Here is a 20,403-nt window from a genome sequence, read left to right as displayed (position 1 = left end):
CTAAATGAGACTGATTTCACTTTAAAGATGGCTAAAATTTTCCACGGCAAGTTATACAAGCTACAAACCTTATATATTTTTAGTCCCTGGCAACTCTTTTCTTGAAGGTTCAGTGGATACCGTTATGCCAAAGCCAATTCTTCCTCTGCGTGCTAAAGGAAATCTACTGCGCAAACTTCTTTGAGCATATTTGCATTAGTACACGGGCTCAGGCTCACCACCGTTGCCATAGCAACTCTTGCTAATTGGGCCTTGGCTCCATGTTTAAGGGTAGAGAAAGGTGAATCCAAACATGAAGGACTAAGTTTTCACAGAAATCAAAACCAGAATGAGTGTTGGGGAGTCCTTGATAATAGGCTGTGAGAAACTCCAAATTAAGACACAAAGGAAAGATGTGTTTTAAATATACCAAGCATCTAAAATGTAATTAATTGGAAGTTAGACACGGTGGCACAGCCCTGTAAACCCAGCACTCAGGTGGCTAAGGTGAGAGAGTGGGGAGGCTGAGGCCCACCTGGGCTAAAGAGTGAGACTCTATCTAAAAAAAAAATAACAAAATACAATACAATGAAAAAGCTCACTCCAGGCCTCCACCCAAAGCTCTGGGGGACAGGATCTTCTGAGAGTGCACACCAGTCACTCGTTCAACTCATTCAGTTCACCAGGGGACAGTATGAAATGAACAGTGGTCAAGAAGGGCACATTGGGACCTACCCAGCTTCCAAGCAGCAGCTGAGACCTCCAAGGTTGCTTCCTTCTCTATGATCATGTGGTCTTAAGACTCTCTTGTACAAGGACAATGCCATACAGAGAGATGGTTTCTACCTTTTTAAGAGACAGAACACTTCCACAAAGGATGAAGGAGCACAGGCAGGATGTTGGAACTGGGGGAAAGCATCAAGCTGATAGATAGAAACCAGTTGGTACCTAGACAACCCTCCTCATGAGGGGGCTTTCTAGAGCTGCCCCTAGCCACCAGAGCCCCACCTACACATGTACAACGGCTGGACTAGAGGATTCCTGTTCACCTGACAAGATGCTGATGCCTATATGAAACTACCCTCAGAAGTCTTAACAGTGCTGCTCTCTTCTGATCCTTTGAAACCTTTCTTTGCTTTTTCCTTTGGGGCATGGACATGTGGCTCAGGTACACGTTTGAAAAAAAAATAAAAAGGGTAGGGTGGGGTGCGGGAAACTACCCAGTGAAATGCCTGGGGCCCATGATGGATTCAGCTCTGACCACTCTATATATGCTGGAACTCAGATGTTCCATAAGGGAGAGAAGTCAAAACTATGATTAATGAAATAATCTCTGACCTCAAAGGACTTGTAGTCCTTATGCCCAAAACCAGTCTGCCCAAACTACACTGCTAATTACTTTAAATAAAGCAATCACATTACTCATCTGCTACAAAAAAAGCAAAAGATATATATGATATGAAAAGAAAATAGAGTATGCTATTGAGCCGTCTAGAAAAATGTAACTATGAAATTCGCAAATATATAGGTGGAAAACAGTGGATGGAAATAATCATTCTGAATGAAGTGACCCAGGTCCACCTTCTTCTCTCACTCACAGCCATGAGCACTGAATCTTCACGTACGTTCCACTCAGAATAGCTGTACAGGTTAGGAAAACAGCAAGGGCCATGGGGAGGAGGGTACTCCCAAGGGAGCGGAGAAAGAAACAGTGCCGTGAAGGGGTTTAGGAGTATAACGGGAGGTTAAGTTAGGGTGGGAGAGGGGGGAGGGTACAGGAGGAAAAAACATGGAGAGATAATTAACACTAAAGACAGTTTTGAAAAAGTCATTTGGAACTTACTACTGTAGAAGTTTCCTAAAAATACACACACACACACACACACACACACACACACGCACCAAAGAGTTTCAGTGCAGTTACCCTATAATAAGCCAACAATGTCCCTACTACATTTCACAGGCTAACAAAAAGCTCAGTGCCAGGAATGAGTTACCTGTTCAGGAGTTATTGGAGGAATTAAGGTCTCAGAGACCCCACCCTCAAACATTACAGGCTAGTGCCTGTCAAAGGCCTGCAACTGTTCAAGTTGCAGAAGAGAGCCTGTAAAGTGCTCCCCACTAAGTGGGATGTCTATTACCAGGCCCCACCATCCAAGGCTTACAGATTATTGCAGAAGTGAGGAAGGAAGACTGCAAGAGTCAGAGGGAATGGCCAGTGCAAGAAGACATCACATCTGGACACATCAGAGAACTCTCACATACAAGCTTACATCAGCTGTGGCAGTGCGCGCAAGATCTGTACAAGCTCAAGCCAGATGTATCCCAGCATGGAGGGGGAGCTGGGCACCCCTAGCTGAGGAGATACTGATAGTCAGTAGATTGTAGGAGAGGGGAAGCCAGTTCCCTCTAAGAATGTAGCCTCTTAGATGTTGACTATGCTCTAGTGGAAAACCATATACCCAAGGGTGTGTGGACAGCACAAATTTGACTTAGGGTGGTTTTAAAAAGAAAGAGACAACACAGAGTTAGGTGGGTAGAGAAGGGGTGGAGGTGGGGGGGGGTAGATCTGGGAGGAGTTGGGGGAGATTTGAATATGGTCAAAATATTGTATGAAATTCTCAAGGACTAATTAAGATATAGCAGAAAGAAAGAAAGAGAGAGAGAGAGAGAGAAAGAGAAAGAAAGAAAGAAAGAAAGAAAGAAAGAAAGAAAGAAAGAAAGAAAGAAAGAAGAAAGAAAGAAAGAAATTAAGGGAGGGAGGGAGGGAGGGAGGGAGGGAAGGAGGGAGGGAGGGAAGGAGGGAAGAAGGGAAGGAGGGAGGGAAAGAAGGAGGGAAGGAGGGAGGGAGGGAAGGAGGGAAGGAGGGAAGGAGGGAAGGAGGGAGGGAGGGAAGGAGGGAAGGAGGGAAGGAGGGAGGGAGGGAAGGAGGGAAGGAGGGAAGGAGGGAAGGAGGGAAGGAGGGAAGGAGGGAAGAAGGGAGGGAGGGAGGGAGGGAAGGAGGGAAGGAGGGAGGGAGGGAGGGAGGGAGGGAGGGAGGGAGGGAGGGAAAGGGAAGGTGGCACTCACAATACCTGAAGCTGGAAGGTTTCTTAAGAAGGGAAAGCTATTTACCAGATCCTTAGCCATCTACTTCTCTCCTTCCACAGGCTGAGAGCTAAGGAGTTATTTACTGGCATCTCTGCATGGGAACAAGGGACGGACACAAGCATGATGGAACAAAGCCTTACAACTAGGCTGGGCAAAACCAGACACATACAAAGCCCACTAAACAGGAGTGAGGACCTACAGCTTCTTAAGAATTCATAAAAGGTGGCATCCTGTCCCTGATATTCAGAAGGGAACCCTGCCCACCTTGGTGTCCCTGACTCCAGGAAGCCCAGCTAACCTGCTGCCCGGGTTATCTGTGACAGCTGAGACTAAGGTCCAGTTCTGCCCAGGTCAGGCCAATGAGTCAACTCGTTTCAATCACCTCAGATTCCTTCCTGAAGTAGTTGATAGTTCTTGCCATAAGAAATATATCATGGGCAGAATTGGCTCTTATTTGGTCTGAGAATTTCCTTGACGGTAAATTTCATTTACCATAAAAAGATGTAATTAAACCACGTGTATGGATTTCCATGTTTAAAATAATTAGTTCCTTCTCCCTGGGTGCAACGACTGAGAGTCCTGTGCTGTGCGTCAAGAAGTGCTATTTACAGAAGGGAGATTGTACTTCTAGGACATTCCAGTATCCTCATTCCCCCCGCTTCATAACCCACTCCGCCTATATTTGTGCTAGACAGAAGTGAATGTGCAAACAGCACCAGGAAAAAGCAGCCGAAGGTGCACATTCTTCAACTCTAATTAAGCCGGGATGCCTGATTCACAGCTGTTCCTATTACTGAAAATGTTTTTATAATAAACAATGGAGCTTGCGAGTCATTCTGTTCCCCGTTTCGGCATTCTACAATGTACACCAACATGGCTGCTTGATTTTTGGCTCGTCTTCCCAGATCATGCTGCAGCAGACATGCACGGGGCAGGTATATATTCTTGGACCCATTTCACAAGGTGCTCTGCTCAAGTCCATAGAGCTATTGAGAGAGCCAAGAAAGAAACCCTCCAAGTCCCATCCTCTGTTTGAGAAGAACAGCAGCAGCCAGGGAGCTCCACATCTTGCAGTCAAGGCCAGTGAATGTCTCCTCGGCTCTCCCTGCCTTCCATTGTCTCTGCAGCTGTGCATAGTGACTATCCGAGCCTAGCTCTTGCTGTGAATAAAACCTGGCCTGTAAGTTAGTACTCCCCTCCTCTGTGTTCCAGTGCCACCCTGATAAAATTAAATAGTGTGGATATGTCTTATCTAATTCCACAAAGTCTAAAAATAAATGACCAATTTTATCACAGTTTGTCACTAAGTCCTTTATTAAAAGAAAAGGACAAAAGTGACATAGGTTTGTGCCCAGAGAGGCACCTGTCGACCTAGATGTGACTTTAGATCACTTCTTTATGAATGTCATCCTGAGGGGAGCGCTGGGCCCTCACCAGACCCCAGCCCTGTGGGTACCTTCATCTTGACCTCAACCTCAGGAATATTGTTATGGCAGCACAACAGATAAGACAGCTGTGCACCGCTGTTTCATGAACACAGTAACTTCCTTCTGTACCCTAGCAAAATCCCCTAAGGAAGGTGGGGGAGCTGGAAGGGTCATTTGGGAAGATGAGACAACTCACAGGAGGAAATAAAATAAATATCAAAATATCTGAAGCTACCTGCATATGTACAACACCGGAAAGCTGAAGTTCCTCCACCTGCGGTTTTATTAACAAATGTCCCAAGAGGAAAACGAAAATGATTCTAGAAAGAAGGACTTAGCAAACAAAACAAAACATCAAACAAACACACATGATGGTAATCAAGGACCAGGGGCTTTTGGACAAGACCTGCCTCTCCATTCCTCCCTTGAGCCCAGCCAGCTCCATATAATAAGTTATCATGTGCTATATGACCAAACTGACATCTTATGTGCACACTCTAATAAAGTCTTTGCAAACCTCCCCTACACAGCCAGACTCTATTGGTATAGAAATGACTCAACCACCATCTCCCATCTCCTCCTCCTGTCCTTGGCTCCTGAACCTGTGTCTTTCCCTTTTGTCCCCTGCTATACCCAGCCTGGGAGAGCCACAGGAAGAGGGAAACTCTGTCCTCTCATTTTTTTCTCACTTTTCCAAAAACAACATAACATTCTGCACAATGTCAGTAAATGGATTTCATTCTTTGCCTCAGCTAGCACAGTCAGTTTATTGTGTAAACTTGCTGAGCCTATGCTAACCCCTCCTCAGATCTGCATGCTTCACAATGAATGTGGTTCTGATCACTCTGACAGGGCCCAAGGACCAGGACTCCATAAGTTCAGAGGCTCTTCAAAAATCTTCATTTCCTAATGTGCAAACAGAGTGGCTAGCAGGCATATTGCCCATATGAACTCGAAAGAGACACCTAATTCTCCAGGATCAATACCTCAAAGAGGCATGTCACATCACTATGGGATACATATGGCCCCCAAATTTCAAGTTATTGAGGATACCTGGTGTTGACCTCTTTCTACATGTATGTACACACATGTACAATGCATCTATGTGTATTTGGGCATACACACACACACAGTCATGAACTTTTACAAATTATTTATTAAAAGTATATGTCCCAATTAATAAGTTAGTTGTACATTTGGAGCAAAGGTCTTTGATAGGCCCCTCATCCCGGAGGAAGAAGCAGAGTCCTCCTTGCTTTTCATCTAAGCCAGGTTGAAAAACTGGAACCTGTGACAGCATCAGCCATCGGTGCTGGTCCCTCTCCTCCAGAGCAGTGTGGGTTAAATTTTACAGGAATGGTTTCTCACAGTGGACACCTCCTTTTGCATCCAAGAGCTGGGCCCACATTCGCTCAACCAAACTTATTCAGGTGGTTTTAGCCCCTAACTTAGCTTCAGTGGTCAAGCTGACCTACAACGCTTCTAGATACACTCATTTGTCTCCCTCGGTCTCGTTCCAAATCTACCCACTCCTACCCAAGTGCCTGATCTGTACAAAAACACAACTGTCACTTCCAATTGTTTAAACTTGTTCTGCCTACTTAACAGCTTTCCCTTCCCCTTCATAATACCACTTCAGCCCACTTCAGAGGCAGCTGTTGGCCCCCACATCCCCTGACTCACAAGACTGGAGTACAGTCTTCCCCAAGGTTTCTCCTAACCACACCACCTCCATTCTGGATGAAAGACTAGTGACTGTCAAGCCCTTGTCCTGTCCTGCCTGTCCTGAGCTCCAGGACTCTCCTTTCTCACCACACTAACTGTGTTCCTTCCAGGCATACTTAGGCCTGGTAGCTTTAAGGTGGATGACCTTGGTAGCACTCAGGGGCCCAGAGAGACTTGCTTCTCTCTCTGTCTCTGTCTCTGTCTCTCTCTCTTTCTCTCTGTCTCTGTCTCTGTCTCTCTCTCTATCTATCTGTCTCTCTTTCTCTCTCTCTCTCTTTCTCTCTCTTCCACTCCCTCTCTCCCCCTCCCCCTCTCCCTGTCCCTCTCCCTCTCTCTCCCCTCCAGTGCAGCTCCACCTAGGCTCCACCGCACCCTGGCCATTATCATTACCAGGAAAAACCCCACCTGTGCAATGCAGGCTTCCAGATCTCTGACCATGGCCTGTGTTTGCTGGTCTCCACTTCCTTGTTCTCAGGGATCCCGCCCTTCATCCTCACTGCCCCACCCCCATCTTACCCATTCTGGCTTCACTAGCCTCTGTAGCCGGATTGGACCTCAAGTGTGTCCAGTTTCAGTGATGTTTACATTAACACCATGGAGTCTTGGTATCCCAGGACTTTGTCAGAGCCAACATACTGATCTTGTGGCCTGGCTACTTCATTCATCTCCCCATAGGTTGATAATGAAAGTTACATGAACCTGATGATAGATTTTGCAAAAAAAACTGAAAACTTCAGCTGTCTCCTCCAAACCACTCTGGCTTCTTATTCATCCTTGACTAAAGCACTTCTGCGTCACACTCCCATCTGTTCAGTAGCTCTGGACACCCGGCCTCTCTCCTCCCATCCCACAGTAAGGGGGAATCCTCTATTCTTTCCATTAAAGCCAGGCGGAAAGGCCAGAAGCAGAGAAGACATCAGCCAAAGGTGCTTCTGTCGCCCCCACCACCACCACCAAAAAAAAACATGATTCTCAAACTCCAAGTGGCAAAAAAAGTTCACCTGAGCAACTTAGTAAAATAGAAATGTAACGCCTTTAATCCCAGCACTCAGGAGGCAGACGCAGGCGAATCTCTGAATTCGAAGCCAGCCTGGTCTACAGACTGAATTCCAGAACAGCCAAAGCTACAGAGAGAAACCTTGTCTCAAAAAAAAAACCAAGGTGGGAAAAAAAGCCAAGGGATTTTTAACCCAAGCTGGCAAGACACAGGGGGAAGAGTTTGAAATAACTAAAGATGTTAATTTCTAGACTCATTTAAGTTTGTCACAAATAACAACAAGACAAAACAATGACAAAGACAATACACAGGTAACTCCCTATACTAAAAATTCAGTGTCAAACTAAGAACTTGAATTTATCAAATAAATGCCATACTGTTGAGTTTTCTAATATGTTCCCAATTGATACGACTTGGAGAGACTCACAGAGTGAAAGAGCATTCATTACCCAACAGCCAGAAGAAGACACTCCTCCTCATCCCAAGCCTGTCCCTAAACCCACCACAGATAGGGATCTCATGCCTGCCCCGCCCCCAGGCTTGGTTCTCTGCAAGTGGATTTGGACCTGGCCCCACCTGAGGAACACATCGTCTATACTGAGAAAGCAAATAGGGGCCACTTGACATTCTGCAGCCATTCTGAGACATAAGAGCTAAGGAATCTGCCATGACAGTTGGGATCCTACAAAGTTCACACACACACACACACACACACACACCACTGCTTCCCTCAGAGCCAGCACCATGAATAAAGATATTGTTTTATGAGTATTAAGCATCACAGCAGGAGACGACACCTGGTTCATGCAGGAAGGAAGACACAGCCATGGTGTTTGCTATTTCATACCTTTTGATGTCTCAACCAAAAGCCAAGCACACTGTGAAACCTCTCAGAACAGTGACAAAGATGACTGATGTACTGGGTGGGAAATCCAGACCTAGCCAGCACGAGGGATGAATGAAGGCTCTCTTGAACGAGGAGGAGAAAGTCTGTACTGTAGAAAATGAAAATTCCTATAAAAACTCAAAAAAACTAAGAGATGGGGGAGGAGAAGAAAGAAAGAAGAAAGAAGAGACCTACAAAGCAAACCCTCCATAATGAACGGGTCCCAAGCCAGTGTGAATTTACAACTATAAAGACATGAGCAGGTAGTAGGAGTGAAGTATGCTTATGGATATCTGCAATCCTAGTACTTTAGAGACTGAGGCAGGAGGATACCAAGTTAGAAGCCAGCTGGGGCTATATTTCTATATACAGCCTGGGCAATACAACAAGACCCAATTTTAAGGAAGGAAGGACGGAAGGAAGGAAGGAAGGAAGGAAGGAAGGAAGGAAGGAAGGAAGGAAGGAAGGAAGGAAGGAAGGGAGGGAGGGAGGGAGGGAGGAAGGGAAGGGGGAGGGAGGGGGAGGGGAGAGGAGGGGAGGGGGAGAGGAAGGGAGGGGGAGGGGAGGGGAGGGGAAGGAAAGGAAAGAAGGAAGAAAGGAGAGAGAGAAAGATGGATGAATGGAGGGAAGGAGGAAGGGTGGGAGGGATGAAGGAAGGAAGAACAGAAGAAAGGAAAGAAAAGAAAGAAAAGGTGGGGTAATATTTGAATGTCTGCAATCTGACATCAGCATTATACCTGGTTATAATGCTTTCTTATTGCTTGTTGGCTGTAACTTTGAACAAATTCTAAAGTCTTTCCAGGACTTGGCTTCTTCACCTATAAAATAAAGGTGGCCCATCTCCCCAGGAGAGGAGAGAGAGAGAGAGAGAGAGAGAGAGAGAGAGAGAGAGAGAGAGAGAGAGCAGTGAGTCCTCAGAGTGTGGTGCCTGGTGAATAATGGCTCATGTGACATCCTTGTTTGTAAAGTACATTTGAGACCATGGAAAGTTTCAAGCCCCTCCTAGGCTTCCAACTTTGAAGAGTTCGACAAACAAATACAAGCATTGGAGTCAAATAGCAGTTACTTAACTTGTCCTTGGCCCGAGATTATTAACAGGAACATATCTGTTAGGTGCCTATCCAACATACGGCCATGGCTAGAACATACAATATATGGTCTAAAACAACAACAGTAGCAGCAACAACAACAACCCCTTCCAAAGAGGTGTCTCATGGCCAGGCTTAGCTGATAGAGACCACAAAGTGAGCTCCTCTGAGTCACTAATCAGTCAAGCATGCAATTTCCCAATGTCCTCTGCTGCCCACACCTGGTCCTCTCCCAAATCCCATGGCTTCTTCCTTTACACCCTTAATCACCATTCCTTCAACTGCAATTACATAGTACCTCCTCCTAGTTATGGCCAGCTGGTGACTCTCTCCACCTCTGCTCTAAGTACTGCAGGCCATCCAGGAGGGCTGGCTGGCATCTTGACTCCTTTTGTCTCATGAAGATACCCAGTAAGACCATCCCTTATTCTTTTTCAAGTTAACCCAGCTGAATCCTTTCTTCTAGAAGACTCCTTTTCCCCCTGCTAGGATGTTCCTAGCCTTGGCCTGTCTACAAGGGTTGAACCCTGCTACATGTGGCTGCCAAAGAATCTTGGTTAGAAAGCAGCCCCAGACAGGTCAGTCCTCCCAGCAGGCCCTCCTCTCACCTGGGAGCCAGATCTGAGGGAGACCAGGCTGTGGAAAATCCCTACTTCTTATCACACCAGCCTCAACATGGAGAAACCCTGTGTTTTCTCTTTCCCTCAGCACATCTGAGATCACAGCCAGGGAAGGACAAAGATGGGGGAAAGTCGCAGTTAGCCCTGAAACAAGAAAGCTGTTTACAGGCTGCAAATACAATTAAGAAATTCCTTAAAATATTGCATAGAGCAACAAGTCCCTTAACAAGCTGCATACCAAGGTATTAACCTCCAAATTCCAATTTTTTATTAGCTGTGCTTGTGAGCACATCCAAGGATAGGGTGTCCTTCAGAATAAGGACAAAGAGGCCCATGCACATGAAGGGGGTTCAGTAGATTCTGTGAAGTACTTCCCAGGCATGACCTTTTTTGTGTTAAGTAAGCACAATTATCCATTGTATACTGAAACCACACTTGCAGCTTCTACTTGCTTACACATTTGAAGCACATCTTTTTTTTTTTTTTTTTCAAGCCCAATTCTCCAGCCCACTCACTAGATCAGGTTAGAGCTTGGGACTTGATTTAATCAAAAAGGTGTCCTGTTGGGGTCTGCATTGTAACCAGGACACAAAGACAATCACAATCACACCCATGGCTTGTTTTCTTTCTTTCCAGGACACCTTTAGAACAAAAACCTATCCCAGGCTTAGACAAACAGAGACCAGCTTTGCTCACGTCTAGTTCTATCAAGACACGATCTCTAAACAGGCCCTTCACCAAGAGAAGCGCCCCCCTCCCCCCCCCCCCCCCCCCACCAAACACACACACTTATTTTTAAACTCAGGGCAGAAATAAGCAAACACAGCAAAATTTGTCTGTGCATTCTCTCCCTTCCTTAAAAAAGAAATAAGATACCACAGGAACCTTCCTCAGGAGCTACAATAGTGGGCCCCATTCATAACTATGTGCTCAACTGCAGTGTGCAAATTCCCTGTCCGCTCCTCGCCAAGATTTCTCCTCCAGTTCTCTGACCTTCATAATGGCCCCAGTTGGATTTCCTAATCCCTCAGCCTAGACTTCTCTCAAAATGAACCCTTAGACTCAAGTGCTTTTTTTTTTATAGCTGTCCCCAACAAAGGACTGACTTTCTTAAAATGTATTCATTTTCATGACTCAAAATACATTTCACATAAATTAGTAAGCAGTGCTAATTCTTTAAATAAAAGGAGTAACTTTTCCAAACAGTGGGATTTCTGGCACCAGCAAGAACCTTTGAAAGCCCATAGGAGCAGCACACGCCTGCCCAGTCCTGTGTCAGCAAAATCTGTGCCACAAAGCAGCTATAAAGCCAGCTTGCAGGATATCTGTAAGGAAAACCTCAAAGTCCATTTAGATGTAAGTTATAAGACAGAAGAGTGAACTAGCTCAGGGTTGGGAGTGCGGCTCAGTGGGAAAGCCCATGCGTCATATAGTAGGGGCCCTGGGTTCTGTCTCTGTAGTACTTGGTACCTAGTACTTAGTACCACGTCAGCCAATTCCTAGTTGGATGTCTTTTAGTAATGGACGGATACACCCACCACCTTCAGTACCCAGCTAAATGTATCTGTTCTGTGGTCAGTAGCAAAGAAGATGGAGACACGGTATGGAATGTAGCTTCTAGGGAGGCCCCCAGAGGTCTCCTCTTCAGATTCACAGCCCTGAGCAATCTCCTCACTTTGAACATGGCCTAGCTTTAGAACTTGATTCTCATCAGTAAGACATACCAAAAGGATAGACATCATTTCTGAACATAGGTTATAGATCATCCCACCTTCTATCATGAGCACTCGCTCTGGTAGAAGATGCTTGCCAGTCACCCAGTGACTGGCACCTGAGGAGAATAGATTCTGCCCACCAGCAATGGAGGCCCTTGGTCCAGAAGCCAACAGCACTAAGCAAGCTTGAAGTGGATATGGCCTCGTTGGGAGCCTTGAGATGCCTGCAGCCTCGTGAAATACCCACGACCTAAGTGCCCACTTGGGCTATGAGAAAACATTTGATCCCGAGATTCCACCCAGACTCAGGTCCTCTGCTGATTTGCATCACTGAGGCCCCTCTCCAAGCCAGCCTGCCTAAAAGACCGTCAATCACACTTAGTAAGATAATAACACACCATATAGCATCCTATGAGTTTTTTAAAGTGTGTCCCCATCGCTGCGATCAATTTTAGAACATTTTTTAATTATTCTCAACAGAAATCCCAACCCATCACATGTTAATCTCTGGTCTATATAGAAAGTTCCAGGCCAGCCAAGACTACAAAGGAAGACCCAGTCTCAAAACAAATAAACAGAGCCTTCTAATTTTAAAATGGAAAAAGCTTAGGAATCAACTTCTCTAAAACAGATAAACAAATGGCCAGTAAAAGCGTGGCAAGATATTCCACACTGGTTACTAGGGAACTACAAATCAAACCAGTGAACTGTCATTTCTAACTACTAGCTGTGACACTGTAACAAGTTGTAACAAATGTCAGAGAAGACATGCAGAGTTTGGAACCTTAAGTATTGTTGGTTGGATTGTAAATTCATAGTGTTATTTTGGAAGTATCCAGCGGTCTTTAAATTATTACGCATAAAGTTGCCATGTGATGAAACAATCCCAATCTCAGGTACATAGGGCTCTCTTGAGCCCTGAAAACCTATATCCACACAAAGATATATATATATATATATATATATATATATATATATATATATATATATATATATAAAGCATTATGTCTACTAGTAAAAAATAAAAATCAACCTGAATCCATTCACAGCGAATTAATGAATAAACAAAATAGAGTAGGTCTACATAATGAAATATATGAAATATAAAAATAAAATATAAAAAATTTCATATAAAATAGGACACACAGGTTCATGTTAAAATATTTATCAACACGAAAGGTGTATAGACAAATCTGTAGAGATGGAGGCTTTGGTAAGGCTTGGGAGCTTGCAATGGCCTTGAACTCACAAGAGATCAGCTTGCCTCTGACTCCCAAGAGCAAGGATTAAAGGAGTGAGCTACCATGCCCAGCTGACCTCTGTCCATTTTAAAATTAAGCTCTTAACCTTGTACACTACAAGTCTTTGATCAGATACACTGTCTTTGTACTTCCTATTTAATTTTACATGTATGCTTTGGCTGTATGCATGTCTGTGCACCATGTACATTCCTCATGCCCAGCAAGGCCAGAAGAAGAAATTGGATCCCCTTGGAATTGAGATACAAACGACTGTTGCCCACTATGTGGGTGCTGCGAACAGCAACTGCTCCTAACCACTGAGCATTTCTCTAGCCCCTGTGTTTTCTTTCTGACTGAAAACAACAAAACTGGAACTGGAACTTAGCTGGGGATTCACTGAGTCTACAGAGTAATTTAAGTGCATACATGTAAGTATGCATGTGTGCTTTACTGTGAATGTAGGTATTTAAATGCTGTAGCATGGGTACAGGGTCAGAGGGCAACCATGTGCATTGGTCCTCACTGGCTTTGAGACAGGGCTGTATGCTGGCTACCACTGAGCATGCCAGACTAGTTGGCCTGTGGGCTCTGCCTCCCATCTCACCATAGAGATGACCATGCCCATCTTTGGAGTCCTAGGATCTGAGTTCAGTGCTCATCCATGAGTGTCCTAGGATCTGAGTTCAGTGCTCATACATGTGTGTCCTGGGATCTGAGTTCAGTGCTCATACATGCGTGTTCTGGGATCTGAATTCAGTGCTAATACATGCGTGTTCTGGGGTCTGAATTCAGTGCTCATACATGCGTGTTCTGGGATCTGAGTTCAGTGCTCATACATGCGTGTTCTGGGATCTGAATTCAGTGCTCATACATGCGTGTTCTGGGGTCTGAATTCAGTGCTCATACATGCGTGTTCTGGGATCCGAGTTCAGTGCTCATACATGTGTGTCCTGGGATCTGAGTTCAGTGCTCATACATGTGTGGCAAGAGACACTGAGCCATCTTCCCAGCTCTGAAAACTGTATATTCTGAGTCTCTTACTTCAAAGACGCTAATTTCTGAAGACGTTTTCCTCAAAGAATCTGGGATTATCTTTATGACAAACTCATAAAAAGAGAGAAAAAAATATTCACTAATGAATTCCAGGAATACCAAGGAGGATAACATGCTGTAAAGGCTCATCTTTGCCACTTTTGACACACTTATGCAAGCGCATACCACCAGATGTCTGGCCTGTACCAGCATTCACAGGATACTTTTCCCCTTTTCAGTGATTTAAAAAAAAAACCAGAAAGGGAGTAGAGCAGGTGGCAGTGTCTTTACCATGCAATTTACAGAGCAAAATGAGACTTCTCCAAAGGGTTAGACAACCTAGCCAGAGTCACACAGGTCAAGGTAGGACCAAGAAATCAGGTCTATCAACTCTGGATCAACTCTTCTGCATCATGATGCTCTTTCCCACGTATGTTAAAAACAAAGCACATACCTACGGAGAGGAACATATGTCACAAAGTAAAAGCAAGGTCCTCCCACGAATTTTCAGACTTTGTCATGGGATGTGCATCACGTTTGGATGCCTAGGAATCTCTTCCTTTGTTTTGTCTTTTAAGCAAGAATTTTGCTTAATAATCTTATGCTAACAAGAAATCTTTGATGTTCTCTGACCTAAATGTAGACTGTACAGACATGTGAAATAGTAATCATGTTGATTATTAGGGCATAAAGTTGCACGGCAGTGTTAAAAGACGAAATAAGACTGAGAACTCCCAGCAAAGCAATGATAATGCCAAATTAGACCATAGGCTAGTGTTTTATAAAATACCAAGTAAAATCCTCTTCCTGCTAGTTCATCATTAACATCCATGAGCATTTCACTAAGTGTTTATTGGCTATGTAGATTAAGAGGGCACCTAGCCCATCTGTCTCACAAAGCAGTGTATGAAATGCTAACAACCAGTAGCATTGGCTCAGCAAAGGGCAGAGTCCTCTAGATCCCTCAGATAAAGAGGCAGTTGTTCTTTGGACTCTTATCTTCACTTTCTCTTAGGAGAACTTAGTCAGCGTTTACTTACAAGGAGTCTAGAAGAGTCAATGTGGTTTTATAGTCAGCATACCCAGTGCGCACACACCCACAAGTTAAGGAGATTGCAATCATAAACCTGCTTCGGAGTTTAGTGACCCATGGACTTCGGTCACATAGGCCATTGTTTGACTGGACATTTACCGTCATGGGCTGGAGGTGAGTACAGGACCTGAGGACACTCTTGGGGAGGAGAAGTCAGGTTTAAGTTACTGTTGATGGCCCCCAGTCTCCAAGCCAGTGAGATGCACAATCTGAAATAATCTAATTTGTCCTGCAGTTTCCTGGGAGGCTCTGAAGAAGGGAAAAGGAAGACTTGCCTCCCTGACCTCTTGACATTGGCCTCTCAATTCTCCATGAACAAAAGTGGTAGTTTATGGCTCACTACCAACCAGCCCACCAGTGAGCTTTTATCTGCATAAGCCCAGGTGAGTGTGGTGCCCAACCAGCTGTGATCAAGGGTTGATGAACGAACAGAGTGTGTTCAAATCTAAATTACAGGTGACAGTAAGAGTGTCTCCCTGGCCATCCCTAGTCCTGATAATCCTTTGAGATTGTTGATCCATTCAGGACTTTCTTGTCGTCAAATCCCATAGTCTTACCCCAAGGCTTAGCTACAAGAACAGGAGCACAGGCAGATTAAGCCTGGACTTACCTCTTGGCTTCCTCCAGGTGACACAAGTATTCATAGGCGATGTTCTGTCGCCTCCTCTCATCCATCTCCTCTGCAGACAGTCTTTCATCATCCACGATTGCTAGAAACACAGGAGAATAACATGTCCCTTAAAAACGCCTTATTCAGGTTAATAGCACAGTAAATTAGACCTCTGCTTCATGGTTTTATCAATAATTATTTCTCTATTTTATTTGCAAGGGACAGATGCTAGCTTAGGTCATATTTCGTATTGACACCAAGAGCTGTGGTAGGTTTAGTTTTGTAGAGAGCAAAAATGGGTTCCATTCTGACACATATGCCACTACATGTAGCGCATATGCATCCTCATTGCCCCTCATCCCTCCTCCTTTCTCCAGCTGGTCCACTTCCTTCTCACTTCTGTTATCACTGTGCGGGTGTGCACACACAACATACAGATACACACACACACAGACACACATAGAGACACACACAGAGACACAGACACACACACACACACACACACACACACACACACACACACACACGGGAAAAAAAATAAATTAAGTTAAAAAAAAAAAAAACTAAAACCACCAAGGGGCAGAAAAGATGGCTCTGCAGTTAACCACACTTGCTGTTCTTACAGAGGACTCAGGTTTGGTTCCCAGTCCTGCAGGAGGCTCACAAATGTCTGTAATTCCACTTTTAAGAGATTCAACACCCTCCTCTGCCCTCCTTGAACACTCACACACATGGTGCACACACGTAAACTCAAACTCAAACACACATAAATACATTTTCACAATGAATCCCTTTGTCTTTGCATCTTATAGTGATGATTTTACTTGCTTTTTAAAAGATTTGTTTTAATAGTTTCTAATTGTGTGTATGCCTATAGGCACACACATATGTGCCTGTGTATGTGCATATGTGTGTGTGTATGCAGGTGCTTTCTGAGAACACAGGCATCAGAGACCCGTGGTAGAGTGACAGGTAGCTATGAGCTACCTGACATAGGTTCTAGGAACCAAACTTGAGTCTCTGCAAGAGCAGAATGTTATCACAATTCTTAAGGTTCCTCTATGGCTTTTTGTACACACTGTACCCACCCACCTCTCCCTTAAGCCTTCTCTCAGGATGTTTTGTTTTGTTTTGTCTTTTGCAGTTATTATTGTTTGGTTTTGAAAGATGTATTTATTATTTAATATGTATGGGTGTTTTGCTTACTTCTATCTCTGTGTCCAACAGGAGTGGCTGGTGCCCACAGAGGCCAGAAGAAAGCATCACACCCGCACTAATGCTACAGGTCCTTGTGAGCTGCCCCACGAGTGCTGGGAATCCATCCCAGGTCCCAGCCCCTCATCGCTTAGCATCTCTTTAGCCTTGTGGTATCGTTTTAAACAGAAGAATGAAAGCCAGTCTGAAGCTAAGGGTTGACAATATTAGACTAAGACTCGCTATCAGGTTTTAGTAAGGGAACACTGGAACTCACACAGCTTCAAATCAACTAGGACCCAGCCTGCTGGGACAACTCCTGTAACAGTACTCGGGAAGGTATCTTAGTGGCTCAGCTTGGAGGCAGTGACATCATGATGCATCCCAGAAATTCTAGGGTAGAACAGTAAACCTACAAGTGATTGGCTCTTCTTAATCCCCAAAGGGAATTGCTACTTCTCATCCAAAGGCGAATGCCAGCAAGTCCCATTGTAGACAGATCAGGGCCTCTAAGACTCCACTCTATTTACAACCTTTCTGGTTAGTAGGTATCTAACAGGCAAAACTAAAGAAGACAGGAAGGAAGTCAAGTTTGCAAACCTACAGAGTCTCCTCTAATCCTGGCTTCGTTTATTAACTCAAACGCCTTGCCCTAGGACCTCTGTGAGGAACAACGCCTCAGTCTCCTGAGTGTACGTACTTCTGCCTGCAATATCCAGCTGCTGTATCACCAAAACCTCCACTGTTCATTTGCATGGCAATGCTGCTTGCTCATAAAAAGGACCCATACGGTCGGTCGTGCTTCAGGCTGGCTACTACAGTGAGTCGTTTTACCCATGAGATTACGTGGAGAGCAGGTGTAGCCCTGTACAACACCAAACTCGACCATGTCAAGGACCCCAATGCCTCAGATCCATGGGAATGGCCAGGCATCCCTGGTCAAGTATGGATATTCATGGTGAGTACAGAAAATTTCAGCCATGGCTTCCTCCTCCCAAATGACTGCAGCATGAGGTTGCTCCCTTACAGAGATCTCTCTACTGGGATTAACTAACTCACCTCCTTGTTCTGCTGTATATAATTAGTGGATCTATGTTATGGGTTGCTGGTGAATCTCCACCAGAATGCATGGCCCACTCAACCCCAGTGTTTCCGTCTGTGTGTCTATATTTCTTCATTCTTCATCATGCTAACCCTGACTAAGTCAATCCCACAACTGTGCAGGTTGGGGCAGGATTGTTAGTCACCATCAGAAATGGGTTAGGATTGAAGGGCCCCCTGTGAACCCTAAGATGGTCAGGCCAATTCTAGACCCGGCCAATGAGGAGTCAACCACAGAATCTCTATGGAGACAAGGAATTAAGACCAAAATATGAATTCTTTTTCCCTCAGGTCTCGCTCTGTAGCTCAGGCTGGCCTTAAAGTCATGATCCTCCTCTGTCTTGCTCCTGAGTATGGTTAAAGTTCACAACAAACTACACCCTGCCAACATTTGAATTTTACTACAGTGTGTACAATGCTCAGTGCTTAAGATCTAAAATTAATACTGAGCCCTCAGAGAACTCAAAAGAAGGTAGATTAAATTTGAAATAGTATAAAATTTGGCAGTATGTGCCATAAACACAGAAGTATGTACTAGATTCTTATTTGCTGAATGCCATCTTTGCTTCAAGGTCTTGGGGATTGTGTTTTCTACGCTTGGTTTCATTTCTACCCCATGAATCTGTAACAGGCACAGGGGTTGAAGTATCTCTTGAGCAAACATGAGGACCTACCTTCTTCCCATTAAGCCTCGACTCCTGGGTTTCACTACTTCCAGATAATACAAGATAGTGGCCAAAGTTCTAATACTGTGGCTTTGAGGGACATTCGGCTCCAAACCATAGGACATACCCACATTCCATCATCTAACCTCCAACGCTATTGTTCCTAACAGCTAACCCCAGGACAGACCATCACTTCCAACCTCTCATTTTAATAACCTCTCAGTTGAAAGAGAAAAATACTATGTCTGATAGGACATTTTCATTTTTGGTACCCTCAGACACTCTAAAACCTGAGCACACATTAAACTTCCTAGGGAGCATCCATCTCTAACAATCTCTAGGGTGTGCACGTGTACCAGGGGCCAATCAAAAGGAAGCACACTTTAGCCTCAACCATGCATTGAGGAGAGACAGATGCCTCACGAGACCTTCCAGCCACAAACACTCGAGGAAGAGGTGTGATCTTCAGTAGCATCCTGTCCCCTGGGCTCTAATCCCAAATGCCTCCACAACTACCTGAGATTCCATCTTCTCCAGACAGCTAGTGAGAAATTCCTAGGCTCTGCCCTGTCCAGGAAAAGCATAACAAAACAAAAACAAAAAAATCCCAACTTACTCAGTGTATGAATATGTGCATGTGCATGTGCACATACGCGCACGCACACACACACAGTTTTAAATTGCAACATGCTGACCACCCTTGATGGCATCACATCTTCAAGTCTGAATACTAGGCCACTTCCTAACCTAACTCAAGTTGTCCCCTCTCCCAGCACTTCCTATTTTTAGTTTAGATTGGAAGTTTGTCTGCACATATGTATTTGAATCATATCTGTGCAGTGCCTGAGGACATAAGAGGGTGTCTGATTTCCCCCTAGAATTAGTTATGTATGGTTGTGAGAGCCACCACGTGAGTGCTGTGAACTGAATGTGGGTCCTCTGGAAGAGTGGCCAGTGCTCTTAACTTCTGAGCTGTCTCTGCAGTCTCAAACTGCCTCTATTTCAATAAAAAATTCATAGAAGATACATTCTACATCATGATGTCCAGCATACTTCTCATAATAAGGCTGTATGCTCTCTGAAAATATTTGGTAAGTCATCTCTTATCAGGAAAGACTAATAAAATCGCCCCCAAATATCTGTATGAAGTCATTTTATTTTTGCCTGTTTGCAGTGAGACAACGGAAGTTGAGAAGCAAACACAGGACCACGGAAGAGATTTTGCTCTTCTCACTTTAATAAGTAGGCTAGAGTGAAAACACCTGGTGGAGAACCAGCCAGACAGGAGTGCTCGCCCTTAGGGCATCCCATATCGGAGTCTCTTCCTTCCAACCTTCTGTCCCACTGTTCTCACCACACACATCGACTTTACCTGCCCTTTAGTGTGCAGAGGCCGGCGATGGCCTACCACCCAAGGGCAAGCCAAGGAGAATGCCTCCACAGCAGAAGCAGGTGCTTCTGGACCCCAGAGGGTCAGGCAAAGACCTTTGCCTTAGTCCCTGTTCATTCATGAAGAGACTTCTGATAAGAACTCTTGGCATGAGGAGCGGCCCTGCCATTTAAAGAGCCATGCTGAAGATAATAACTCACGGCGGACACGACTTTTCTGCCTACAAAGCACTTTCCCATAGGTTACTGTGTAGTTGTCACAATCAGCTGAGGGCTAGGCCCTATCTCTTATAAATTAGGAAGTTAAGGTCAATGAGGGGGTGGGGCTGCCTACGGCTGTTCTCTGGGCCAGTGACACAGCCAGGGCCTGAAATGACATCCTTTGGGACCACAGTCCACAGTTGTTACCACGACAACAATGTCACCACAGAACCCAAGGCACAGGTAGTTTAAATAGCTCTAGGGTTCCTTTCTCTTGAATTTAAAAAAAAACAAACAAAAAAAACAACTTGATTATCCATGATTTCTTCTAAGGGGCATCTTCAATCACT

General features: G+C 44.7%; 1 protein-coding gene across 1 annotated transcript in view; it reads right to left on the bottom strand.

The window, feature by feature from the left end:
• The window catches only part of Iqgap2 (IQ motif containing GTPase activating protein 2), a 259,461-nt gene that overhangs the window by 192,432 nt on the left and 46,626 nt on the right, over positions 1-20,403 (bottom strand). The window contains exon 2 of the mRNA XM_021180833.3: positions 15,504-15,603. Within this exon, the coding sequence (XP_021036492.1) occupies positions 15,504-15,603 (100 nt within the window). The remainder of the gene's footprint in view (positions 1-15,503; positions 15,604-20,403) is intronic.

This window comes from Mus caroli, unplaced genomic scaffold, assembly GCF_978045245.1.
Source record: "Mus caroli unplaced genomic scaffold, Mus_caroli_1 scaffold_15, whole genome shotgun sequence".
Classification (NCBI taxonomy): Eukaryota; Metazoa; Chordata; class Mammalia; order Rodentia; family Muridae; genus Mus; species Mus caroli.
The sequence above is the reverse complement of the archived record's forward strand: the minus strand, read 5'-3'. Positions and strand labels throughout refer to the sequence as shown.